The 13,555-nt window shown below is 40.3% G+C and overlaps 1 protein-coding gene across 7 annotated transcripts in view; it reads left to right on the forward strand.

Moving 5' to 3' along the window:
• robo1 (roundabout, axon guidance receptor, homolog 1 (Drosophila)) overlaps window positions 1-13,555 on the forward strand; it is a 310,894-nt gene that overhangs the window by 227,768 nt on the left and 69,571 nt on the right. For all 7 annotated transcript variants that reach the window (XM_015038826.1, XM_015038820.1, XM_015038821.1 and 4 more), the window contains exons 4-6: window positions 7,660-7,780; window positions 9,001-9,139; window positions 9,248-9,375. In XM_015038826.1, the coding sequence (XP_014894312.1) occupies window positions 7,660-7,780; window positions 9,001-9,139; window positions 9,248-9,375 (388 nt within the window). The remainder of the gene's footprint in view (window positions 1-7,659; window positions 7,781-9,000; window positions 9,140-9,247; window positions 9,376-13,555) is intronic.

Raw genomic sequence — 13,555 nt, forward strand, 5'->3', positions numbered from 1 at the left:
AATCTGAAAGAAACATGGTAATACACTCCTGATCAAAATCTTAAAACCAGTCAAATAATTGCAAGAATTTGCATTTTGCACTATTGGATCTTAAGAAGGTTCTAAGTAGAGCTTCACAATGTTAAAAGAAGAAATCAGCGTAAGAGACAAAAACTTTTGAGCAGGGAATTAATTGAAAACTGCATTTACACTCAAACATGAGTTTTTCAGCTGATCAAAAGTTTAAGACCATAGCTAAAAAAAAACTGAAAACCCCCCAAAACAGAAATCAAAGTGTCAAAAAAAAGGACTCAGTAATGAGTAGCTGCACCATTGTTGTTGATGACTTCAAACAATCGTTTAGGCTTGATGCCAGTGTTTCCAGGAGGCTAGAGGGAACATTGCTCCAAGTGTTGAAGATGGCTTCATGAAGGGCATCCACTGTCTGGAACTGATGTCCATTTGTGTAAACTTCCCTTGCCATCCATCCCCAAATGTTCTCAATTGGGTTTAGATCCGGATAACATGCAGGATGGTCCAAAAGAGTGATGTTATTCTCTTGGAAGAACTCCTTTGTCAGGTGGGGCATTGTGAACTGCAGCATTGTCCTGTTGAAAAACCCAATCATTACCACACAGACGAGGGCCCTCAGTCATGAGGGATGCCCGCTGCAACATCTCCACACAGCCAGTTGCTGTTTGACACCCCTGCACAACCTGAAGCTCCATTGTTCCATTGAAGGAAAACGCACCCCAAATCATGATGGCACCCCCACCACTGTGCCGTGTAGAAAACATCTCAGGTGGGATCTCCTTGTCATCCCAGTAATGTTGGAAGCCATTAGGACCATCAAGGTTAAATTTTTTCTCATCAGAGAAGACAACTTTCTTCCACCTTTCAATGTCCCATGCTTGGTGCACCCTTGCAAAGTCCAAACGGGCAATTTTGTGGCGTTGAAGAAGACGTGGCCTTTGAAGACGTTTTTTGTTTCTGAAGCCCTTCTCTCGCAGATGCCGTCTGATGGTTATTGGGCTGCAGTCAGCACCAGTAATGGCCTTAATTTGGGTAGAGGATCGTCCCGTGTCTTGACGGACAGCCAATCGGATCCTGCGGCTCAGAGCTGGTGAAATTTTTTTGGGTCTACCACTTGACTTTTTTGTTCCATAACCCTCAGGATCATTTAAAAAATGCAAAATGACTGTCTTACTGTGTCCAACCTCAGCAGCGATGGCACGTTGTGAGAGGCCTTGCTTATGCAGCTCAACAATCCTACCACGTTTATAGTCGGTGAGCTTTTTTGCTTTTGCCATCAGGAGGTCTCGACAGTGTAAAGACTTGACAGAAAATGACATGGAATCCAGATTTTTGCACAGCTTTGGCTTTTAAAGACTATGGTCTTAAACTTTTGATCAGCTGAAAAAATCATGTTTGAGTGTAAATGCAGTTTTCAGAAAATTCCCCGTTCAAAAGTTCTTGTCTCTCGCACTGATTTTTTCCTTTAACATTGTGAAGCTCTACTTAGAACATTCTTAAGATCCAATAGTGCAAAATCTTGCAGTGCAAATTCTTGCAATTTTTTGACTGGTCTTAAGATTTTGATCAGGAGTCTAGATTGTCTTTTAACAAGTCAAAAGAGAAATTCTACAACCGCCAAAATCTAACTCCTTTCTATTTTTGTTTACATTTTGTGAAGAAAGCTCAGGTCAGTGTCTTCTAAAGAGCTTATGTGTTGTTTCCTTCATTTGTTTATGGTCACTATAAGATGTGAAAACACCCTTAAAGTCACAATTAGTCACAATTACTCCACCAGACTGTTCTGGTCACTGGCCAATTTCTTGTTGCATCTTTGTTTTTAATGACCCTGTGATGCAGGTAAAGAAAATCCTCAGCTGAAATGTTTGATTATTTTTGGATTTGTTAATGTAGGTCACAGTTAGTTCTGTTTCATTAGTCAGGATTAGGATCTATTGATGAGATGGAGGAGGAGTCAAAGGAGAGAAAGTTTTACTCAGCAGCTCTTTGGCTGTAGAATCCATGCAGCAATCTGCAATCAGCGTTAATTAAAAGACCAGCAAAGCCATTGATAAAAGCAACCTTTTATCAATCAGCTCCATGTGTGTTCTTACAAAAGATCTGAGCAGAATTTCTGTATTTATTCATTTATAGAGGATGTTTTTTTGTTTTTTTTATCTTATTTTCCGAGAATTCAACCAAACACAAATTTATGCTCCAGATCGATGAATGATTGCTGTTTCACGAGCTGTCTTTACCAAAGAACTGTAAACAGTTTCCCAAATGAGAACAGTTAGGTTGAAAAAGGCTCCTAAACCAGGCAGCTATTGTTTATTTTCACTAAGAGCCACCGTGAAAGATTAGCAGACCATGCTTTGCTTCTAAAGAGCAAAACTGAAAGAAATGAGCAAGTAATCTAGTTAAAGGGAAGTATATATCATGCTTGATCTGTCACTGCAGACGCAGTGGAAATGCACATGAAAGCATTTTGTTGGATGGCTTTATTCATCTCTTGTGTTTTAGGGAGATTAAAAGAATCCATGCTGGATATTTAATCTGATAGAATATTTAAAAAAGAGCATCGTGGATCTGGTTGGCCATTCTCTCAGCGCTGGCCATTGCCTGATACCAAGTTGAAAACAGCAACTTTTACATTTCCAAAAAAATTCTTCTTTGTTTTTTATGCTTTGTTCAACTGTTATTATTCTACTTAAATCCAACGTGCTTTTCCTCCGTTTGATTTTTTTTTTTTTACGACACACTTGACATACTTTGAATGAAGATTGTGAATACTGCTGCCATCGCTGCGTGCTGGCCAAATGACACTGAATTGTGCTCTTGTAGCCTGCGGCGGGTTGCAGGCTCTGAGCAGCTGCTGTTGCTCAACATAAACTTACCATCAAACAAACAACCTCACAGGCTGTGCTCCCTTCTAGATCGGCCTTCTAGATGTCGTGTTTGACCGTCTGAAAATGTGTAATCAGCTGTGCTGATGGATGGCTGCCTGGATGCTGTCCTCTGGAGGGCCATGTCAGCAGAACTGGGAGAATCATGGGACATCGTCTAGAGTTTGTTTATGTTACTGTAAATTTGGTGACGAGAGGAGAGGAGGGGAGGAGGGAGGAGAGGAGAGGTCGGAATCTCCGATCTTCAGTTCAATTCACTCTTTCTCCTTTGCAACATGCTGAAACGTGCGGTCTCCTTGGTGATTGTACTGAGGACCTAAACCACAGAATTTTCTTTTTGCACATGGATGGTATGTCATATAGGGATGTTCTGGTCATTATTTTTAGCCCTCAACACACATCCAAACTAGTATTGGTATTTCACTTCGCTAAGGTAATGGTGTGCAAAGGCAGTTAAACACTTAACTCACTTTCTAGATGCTGCGATCTCTCCTGTCCATTTTCACTGAGAGGGACAGATATTTTGTCCCAACCAGAGTTTCTGCAGGTCAGTTTCAATTTGCTGCTCTAAAATGGGTTTACCCAGTTAAATCTGGGGCTTGTAAGTTTTATAAGAAATATGTTTTTTCAATATTTAAAATTACCATTATGTCTTGACTGTACAGTATAAGACAGATAATCTGTGGAAAAATTGAAGCTCCTTTGCTTTCTCCCTGTGGTCCTGCTGTCATCTGAACAAATACACTGTTCCATAGGAAACAACCAATCAGAGCCAGGAGGAGGATCTTAGCCCTGTCAATCTCCCTTGTGTACATGCTGCTCAGATCCTTCCATTTGCTTTGCAAATATTATTTATCTCATTATGTGACAACATGATAACGCTAACAAAATATGTAAAAATATTATTTAATAAAAGTCACATACCCCAGCTTAATGTGTGAATTTTAATGTTCTGTCAGTCTAAGTGTGCATTTGTTCATGTTTTAAAAAGTTCTATTTCTCCTGCTAACCATGTGTTCACTTGGAGCATCTTGTTGAAATGCTAAGGTAATACTAGCATCTTTACCGTCTGTTTTAATATGACTTGTTGATAATTTGGTTCAAACATAAATCACTTAATTATGTTCACACTAAACTTCATTGGGTCATCATACAGCTGTCAGCACAGACAAAGCAGGTAGCATAGCACACACAGTGCATGTATGGTGTGCTACCCGCACAGAGATTTGAAAGGATTCCCACAGAGAAATGAGAAGTAATGTTGTTTAGCCACATATTGCTTCTGCTAGTCACGGCTGCAGAACTAGTCTATCAGGAACAAGGCAGAGGGGAAAAAAAAGAAACAAAGAAAAAAAAATCCAAGCACTTAAACCTCGTCAAATGTCTGCTTTGCTTTAGAGCTTGTCAGGAGCATAGTAAATGGCAGAAAAGCAGCACATTGTCCCCTTCCTTTTGTCTTATTGTTGTGGATAATAACAAGCTTGGAAAATGAACTGCTGTGTGGATTTGAACAAACACGATTCTGAATGTGGGAGGTTTTACATTATCAGCAATGCCAAATGACATGGGACAAAAGGCGACAGGATAGAGCTGTCTCCCTGTAATGTAGGGATAATAGTCAGATTGTTGGGACTTTTGACAGGCTTGTGCGCTGAGAGAAGAGAATGTGCACAGGCGAAAAAGGAGAGATTCACCGCATTCATCATCTTTAGCCCAGTCTCAGGGTTCCTGCTGCTCTGGCTCTCCACGTGTGCCGGGGGAGATAGGGAAACTACAGATATGCAGTGGCAAGAATCAGCATAGAATGGACTGGCCTTAAGGTGATCCTAATGCCAAAAGCCCTGTGGAAACCACAGTGCACCCCCTTTCTGAGCTCTTTGAGCCGTCCTGACCCTGGTCCTTTGTGATTGTCACAGTATTTTAGCTGTTAAGCCTTTCCTCAAACAAACAGTAACATAATGATACTTCAAACCCTTCCAGCTCCACAAGGTGCCCTAAATAAGCCAGTCTTCCACTGCCTGTCTCCTGCTTTATTATTAATTTTAAACAGAGGGTGAAGGGCAGAAGAATGCCGCCGGACCATAAGATTTGTCCTTAATCTGTCTTAAGTTTCCTGATTCTAACCTCATGGACATGTAGACTAGCAGAGATGTCAGAAAAATGTTGGCCGTTCAAGATTTAAACCAAAATATGGCCAATAGTATGTTTGGCTGTGTAGGTGTTGTGTTTAGGCTGATGTGCAGTCTTATTTTTTCTTTTTTTTTTTTTTTTGGGGGGGGGGGGGGCCAAAAGGTTCACCTTTGGTTCCATCTGTACAAAGGACCTTGTTCCACATGCTTGCTGTGCCCACTTCCTGACCCTATTTGCAGTCTACCAGCAAACAGGGAAAACTGCATAACAGGTGTTTTTTTTTTTTAATGCCAGCATCTGTGGCAAGTTAGGAAACATTGTGTCATTGGCTTAATCATGGTGACCTCATGGGTATATTAAGTGCTGTGTTGTAGATTCACTGTGAGGTCATAAAATGTGGGCAGTTCTAACATAACATTCCTCACTAGAAAGCCAGGAGTCTTCAAATCCTGAACACCAAGGCTGTTCTCCTGCCACTTTTACACCCTACACACCTGAATCAAATTGCTGAATCATCTCCTCAATAAACAGTGAAGTTCTCCAGAGTCCCGCTCATAATCTCAGTATTTGACTCAGGTGTGTTAAAAGCAAGCACACCTAAAAGTTACAGGAATCCAGGCCTCGGGGTCTCCCTCTCTAACCCCTTCCATCATAGATCTGGTAATTTTGGAGCTGTGTCCCCACGCCAAGGCTTTTGTACCTTTAGGTTTTCTGCCAGGAGTTCCCTAAATTTTACTCCATTCATCTTTGCTTCAACTATTGAAGAAAACTAGTTATGTGACATGATACTGCATCCAAGATGTTGATTTCTGTCTCTTTTGAGCAGACCACCTTACTCAGTAAGGTTGCTGTGTTCCTCACACGGTTTGTGTCCGAATGGCCCATTGTTAAAGGACAACCAAAAGAACCTCATGGACACATGATGTGATGTGATGCACATCAACTGAGACATCACAGAATGATCATCCTGGCAACGGAGTTTTAACAAGGTAGTAATGGGCAGATCAGACTTTTGTGATATAGTGTGTCAAGTTCTCTGTCAGTGCTTTTCTAATGGGAATATCGATTACATGCTTGCAGGGGGTAAAGCCGCTCCTGAAGGCTGATGTGTGCATTTAAAACCTTAAGCTCTGAGAGATCACTGGCACACCATGCTATTGTCTGCGTCTGTACCGACTGCCACGGTTGTCAGCTCACAGGGCTGCGATGGGCCTGTGTCGGGGCCCCGTGATGCCTTTCTGACTGCCTGAGAACAAAGCATCTCCTCTGGCCTGTAATCAAAGCCCTGGGAAATAACAGATATGATATTCACCTGGACAAACACACATTTACCAGCGGGTGTGTGTGTTTCTGTGCCGTTCACTTGATGCCAAGAAGAATGCTTTCAAAAGTGTTCCCAGTTCAATGATGGTCTAAGTTGTTTGAGATGACTGGAGGAGCACTTGCAGTCCCAGCAGTGCCTCAGGTGACACCTGAGGCACTGCTGAGGGATCGTCCAAAGATTTGTCTTTTAAATGGCTTACCCTGACAGGCCAACTGACTGAGAACAATAGGAAAAAGCTAAAGAAATTTCTGTTCTTGCTTGTACAAGGACAAATATAAAAGTGCTGTAATCACTTCCGGAATATATTTCTGATGGTAAGTTATTATGTATATTGTCTCGTAGTACCTGTTGAACTTTTCCACATTTTGTCACATGAAATTTGTGGCTGAACAGGAGGTAAAAAAGATTAATGGTTTTCAAATTGTTTTACAAAAAAAACCTTGAAAATTGTGTTCATTTGCAAACAGAATTAGAGGGCACCCCTAGCTAAAACATAACCTGTGCTAACTCTAATGGACTAAACAAAAACATCAGTTCTGCTATTGCAAAAGCACAATAGCAACATGGTATTTAGCTGAAGCTAATAATTTCAATTAGCGCTCAAGTGAAATTATATCTGCCTTTAAAAGATTACTACCCTCCAATTTAAACTTGACATTATAGATTACATGTTCAATAAGGCCCTTAGATATTGGATTTGTGTTTATACAATGTTCTACATTGTCCATTTTGCATGTTTCTTGTTAGAAATAAAGTTATTAGGGAAAAAAACGAGTGAAACAGAACTGCTGAGTCTTCACCTACTTCAAAATAAGAGCGTGGCTTTAATCATCTACTACTTGAAGACGTTGATAAGCAATATGGAAGACCAAAACTGACATAATAAGAAATAAAAGCACACATATATATTTATGCTTTTATTATTATGTCAGTTTTGGTCCTCCATAAACCAAAAACTTCAACACAGAAAATAAAATTAGTGCTGTAGAGTTTACCTGGAAAAATGAATTTAGATGAAACAAAGTGTACCAAATGTTTTCAAAGTTAGAAAAAGCAAAAAGAAAAAAAAAAAAAAAAAAATTACCTCCACTACTAGTTGATGTCTTTTATCATATGTCACTACCAGCTTTTCAAATGTAAAGACTCAGTTGTTTTTCAGTCTTCTTTCCAAGTCAGCTTGACATCAGTCAGATTGGATGGATTTTTTTGTTTCCTTGTGTCAAGACGGCCTTAGTATGTCAATGGCAAACAGTGTAACTTTCTTCTTCTCCACATTTAGGTTCTAATTACCTTTTTGTATCCACTCAGATACGTGGAGGCAAGCTGATGATCACGAATGCCCGCAAGAGTGACGCTGGGAAGTATGTATGCGTCGGCACAAATATGGTCGGAGAGCGTGAAAGTGAAATAGCTGAACTGACAGTTCTGGGTAATTAAGCTTCTATTTTTTTATTTCTCTCTTCTTTGCAGCATGCCAACCCATTGTCTGGTTAATTCTCTTATTTTTGTTTGTCTGCTGTAAAAACAAAGTCCAGATGTTTAGTCTCTGACTTGCAGGGTACAAAATGATGTCGCTGACCTTTAGCCCACAGTGTGACATGACTCACAGTCTCTCTGTAAACCGGGTTCCTGGGCTGCTTATTGCAGCTTCTTGTCTATGAGCAGCTGGACTAGATTTTACATGAGTCACATTTGACCCAGATACTCATCTGGGTCCCGAACGAAGCAGAGGTTCCTAATTACATCACTAACTGGCTCATAATATATCACAAGCTGTCATTAGAGCACCTATAAGAAGAATTTAGGTATTTTTATCTTAAATTTACAAGAACTTACCATCAAGTTCTGTAATAGCTGTAAACTGTTGGGATGCGTGGATAAGACAAAGTGTGAGCATTAGTTTAGGTCAGGCGTCCATATGACAGATATTTGATCTTGGGCTCAGGTTTATGGAGTATTCTGTGATTACAAACAACACACATCCAGGTGTTTACTTTTTCTTCCTTGGTTTTATCTATTTGCAATACATTCAGTGCAATACACTGTGTTTTATTCTGCTTTTGAACATGACTTTTTTACATGAAAAAGATTCTCAACCTTGTCATTTGTGTGGACAAAATGCTTTTTTTATTATTAATTTGAAGAATTTTGTTGATAAAACATGCCAAAAAGCAATTAGTGAAGACTGTTTTGTTTTACTAAATTCCTGTTAATAGTAGTTGTAATAATGTGAATGTGAGTGCAAAAATAATTTTTATTTTTCTAATTAATTTGCTGCTAATCTTGGCCATTTTCCCTTAAAATAAACATGTTGTTTCAGACTAAGGGAATTTATAATTATTTTATTATGTGTATTTTGTTGAAAGACTTTTATGCAAATTACTATATACATTTTAAGATGGTAGAACTAAAAACGGGGAAAGCATATTGCAAAGGTGCGAGTGAACACAGTTCAAAAGTAGTTAATAATAAAATGATTGTCTGACTGGAAAATAATGAAATTTGGTTTTGTTTTTGCAGTTAAATAATCAACTTTAGTGGTATAAGTGCACAGAAGGATAATAATACTCACAGTGATAGCCATCTAGCTTAATGGTTAGATAGCTAGATAGATGTCTGTTTCATTGATTTCCTGTTTTCTTTCTGCAGAGCGTCCTAGCTTTGTGCGTCGCCCAAGCAGCACGGTGGTCTTAGTGGACCAAAGTGTGGAGTTTAAGTGCGAGGCTCGTGGTGACCCAGTTCCCACTGTACGCTGGAGGAAAGACGATGGCGACCTCCCTAAAGGACGGTATGACTCATCCAAGCAAAGACTCCTTTTTGATCCCTTTGTCTGTGCCTTGGGTTATTTCTGATATATTTGCAAAAATTTTATTTGTTGGCGCCTTTACATATCCAGATACGAGATCCGTGAGGACCACACCCTGAAGATCCGCCGCGTGATCTCCGCTGACGTAGGCTCCTACACGTGTGTGGCAGAGAACATGGTGGGCAAGGCGGAGGCCTCAGCCACGCTCACCGTCCACGGTAGGCCACACCACAGTTCAATAACCCCTATAAGTCTAAAGTTTTACCCTGTTTGGCTTTGCTACATGTGCTATTAATAGCCCCTTGGACAGCCGCTCTAAATTCATTTCCATTTTGAGTTTTAGTGCGGCTTGATTGAAAAGTAATTTAGCCCAGCTACAAAGCAATAATAGCCACCAGCATGGCTACTATATGATCATCACTTTAAAGTCTCTTCTCTCTCAATTAGCTGATTGATTTCTAATAAAAAAAAAGAATGCTGAAATCTATAACGATTGTAGAGCTATTGCACATGGGAGCTCAGCACAAATCAATTTCATTTGCCTTATACAAGTGGTATTTCTCTAGAGGCACTTCGTCCCTCATGTTTTCAGAGTTACAGTACCGTTTGTGAACCAATGGAATATATGCGTGTGTCTCCTGTGGCCCTCTCAATTGGACCTCTTATTAACACGGTCGGACTATACAGCAGCTGGTCACGGAGTGTGAACATTCAGAAAGAAACCATTCAGAGAAAATAGGGGGTGGGTGGGATCACCCCCCCAAAAGTCTCCTGAGACTCAGGGGAACACAGGGGCCATTTAACGGCAAAACTAATGGGAATGTTTGGAGTCTGGTGAGACAAGAGGGGAGGGAAGAAGGGAGGAAGCTTTGAGCGCAAAGAATGAGGAGATATGGTGAGGGCGAATGCCGGCGTTTGAGGGTTGGCTCGCAATTGATGCAGAACGGGTTGGGAATTGGGGCTGGGGGCTATAGTTGGGAGGGGGGGGTGGTGAAGAGAAATTTCTGCAGTGAGGTCAGTCATATTAATGTCACCACCAGCAGAAATTTAAGGCAACTCTTTTCATCTGCCAACCCCCTAGAAGGAAACACAGATAGCTCATTTTCACATGGCTACCCTTTACTTCGCTCAGTAAGACACCAAACCTTAGATTGGTTTGAGGCATAAGATTAGGTCCACCTGCCAATACGCCCGTCAATATATCTCCTCTTATTGCTTTTTTTCTCCCCCATTCTTTCTCTTCCCTTGATGAAAGGTTAGTTAATGAAAGGGAACTGCATTGATGCATGGCTCAATAAGCTGTTCTCCTGACTTAGAATCATATTTGAAATGCTAAAACCTCCCCTGTCCTCAGTGGAAATTAAATGTCCTAACCTCAGGGCAATTCACTGTGTCTGCATGATCATACTAAAGCACTGACCCTCTTTTTTCTTTCTTTCTTTTTTCTTTCCTTCTTTCTTTCTCTCTTTCTTTCTTTCTTTCTTTATCTCCCTCTCTCCCTATTTATTTATTTCTTTCTTTCTTTCTTTCTTTCTTTCTTTCTTTCTTTCTTTCTTCCTTCATACATCATGCCTTTCAACTCGCAATCTGGTGAGAGTTAAATCGTGCAAATCCTTCAACTGTCTTTACTTCAGCCAAGAAAACTCTCTTGCCACAGTTATGAAGAGGAATGTTAAAAAAAAATTATGGCATGGCAGGAATCATATTGTTTAAATCAGATGCTGACTGATGCCCAGAACAATTTCCACTCTCTCCTCAGAGTGAAGTTTAAGCAGGCCGGGATGCACAGAGGCCAGCGAGGCTGTGGGTAGAGAGTAGTCCAGCTAATTAAAGGCAAGCGGGCCACAGTCCCACGCTCGGAAATGACATGCTTCTAATTACAGACGCGGGCACAGGGGTGGAAAGAAAAGCTGGGTAATTGTAGGTCTAAATGGGCCAAAGCAGAAGGGACGATGTATAGGTAGTGGGATGTCGCTGTAGTAGTGAAGAAACCTCTGATGTGGGGAGCAACAGTTTAGTTTGTCGGTTTAGCGGCGGCCGCCGTCAGCCTGCATCAAATCTCCAGAGTCGGGCTTTGTTGCTTAACTTCTGCGACAGAGGACTGTTGCTGCAGAATAACAATAATTCAGAGGTAAAAATTGCTCTCAAAGAGGCCTATGCTCAGTAGCTGAGACGCTCAATGGTGAAGTCAGATGTATCAGCAATATTAATTGATTGAGGTGTTGTTTTTATTTTAAGCTGTCGAAAAGGTAGTGAAATATGTATAAAATTAGTAAATATCAGCTGTCGGGTGTAAAAGCAATATTAATAATGGATATCGATAACAGCCCAAATTTTCATATTGGTGCATTTCTAAGAGTAAAATAAAGATCAGAGCAAACAAAAAAATCACTGTGAGGTTCCTCAAATGCACATATTCGTTCAACATCTACAGCTCTGGAAAAAATTCAGAGACCACTGCAAAATGATCAGTTTCTCTGATTTTACTTCTTATAGGTTTATCTTTGAGTAATGAACATTGTTCATCAGGAAGAGTTCAGAAATCAATATTTGGTGGAACAACCAGGAGGTTTTCAATGGGGCTCAGAGCAGTGGACTCTTCATTCTTTCAGAGCTGTATATATCTTAACAGTGATTTGTGAATCTTTTACTCGGCCAAACAGTTAGTTTTCTCAAAAAATACTGCTAAATATCACTTTGCTTCATTCTTACAAATCCAACATCTTTGCCTCATCTCATCTTATGACCAAAATGTTTTATTATTTTTAGTTGTCTTAGAAGACTAAGGAGGCGTATGGTATCACCATGAGCCTCCAGAGCTGCACACTTCAGAGGGGATTCCTCTCACCTTCTGTGGTCACATTCTCAGTGAACAAAGACAACACTGTGGAAGTGGAGCTCGGGGCTATTTTTCTTTCAAACGGCTCTGCTCCCGTAACGAACTCAATCAGTGAATTATTGTTTCACATGCTTGTTTATCAGCCAGCTACAACTCCTCTGGACTTATAAATATGTCAAGAAAAATATTCACGTGATTGATCGAACCAACACATAATCAACCAGGTCACTTTCTGTATTTATGGCTTCTTTGTGAAGCCGTTAATCTAAGCCACGGCAAAGATCTCTTTTTTTCCAGTCAACATATACGAACGATTTCAAAATTAGATGGAAGTTTTTCTGTGTCTGGCGTGGTCAGATAATGTTTGCTCCATGTGTGTGTGAGTGTTTTTTTTTTTTTAATTAAGCTTTTTCAATAAATAGCATGTTTCTATAAATGAATTGTTCAGACTCCATTGACAGTTGTAGTCTGAAAATCAGTGTGTTATTTTCTTTCTCAGCTGGCTCACTTTGCTGTTGGTGCTGATTTATGTTTATAGAAAATCTTGAAAAGAGTTATGGTCCCCAGAGCAGTGTTGCTAATAGCCCATGTAAAGGGACTGGATGGCGGCTTGGAGCTGCTGCCAGCAGAGTGTGAATGAGAGGAACTTATTTTGTCAGCAAACGTTTTGCTGTTCTAGTGGTGATAAATGGTGAAACCTGTCTGGGTGAAATGGTTTTTCACAGAATACAAGCTAAACATCGTTTGTAAAGATGGGACACTATCTTTCAAGACTGAGCACATGTAGGGGAGTGGCCTTTGACTGGACCCCCAAGGCTGCAATCATGACCTCAGTTACAGATTTGCTTTTGTGTTCATCTGACCTGATCATAGAACTGTTATTTCTGATGAGAGACGGAGCATTTAAAGCATGCTGTTGCAGTGATCAATGGATTATTGGAAACGTTTCATATACAACCTGACTCCTGAGGTGTTGGGGATTTGTACTTTCCAATTAATCGTTTTATTGATAACAAGGTTCCTCCTCCATCTGATCAACACAGAGTTTAATCCAAACATTTTTAGGTCTGGTGAAGTATGGAAAAAGAATGGAAATAACATAAAATATTTTCTCCCAGAATTTAGGGCCTGTTTTATTGTCAAACTTCTATCCGTCCATCCATCTGTTAATTTTTTCCCCTACATTCCATCTATTTCTTCATGTCTTTCTCTTCCATCTATCCATCCGTTAGTCTGAAACTAACATAACACTGATGTTATGAATATAGAATCAACTGCAGTTTGTTCATGGAACGTGTCAGAACCTTTAACAGAAAATCTCCCTCTGTGCTAAAAAACCAACAGGAAGCAGAAACTATTCAGCCAGTCAGATTTCAGGCTCTCTTCTCACTCGTGGTCCACAACTGTGATCAGAAGCAACATGGGAGAGGTTAGGTTACCTCATTAAAGGCTTAGACACATATGAATGGCTATATAAAGGGAGGGTGTGTGTGTGTGTGTGTGTGTGTGTGTGTGTGTGTGTGTGTGTGTGTGTGTGTGTGTGTGTGTGTGTGTGTGTG

The sequence above is a fragment of the Poecilia latipinna genome, unplaced genomic scaffold (genome assembly GCF_001443285.1).
Source record: "Poecilia latipinna isolate Pla-1442-1.1 unplaced genomic scaffold, P_latipinna-1.0 Scaffold454, whole genome shotgun sequence".
NCBI classification, from domain to species: domain Eukaryota; kingdom Metazoa; phylum Chordata; class Actinopteri; order Cyprinodontiformes; family Poeciliidae; genus Poecilia; species Poecilia latipinna.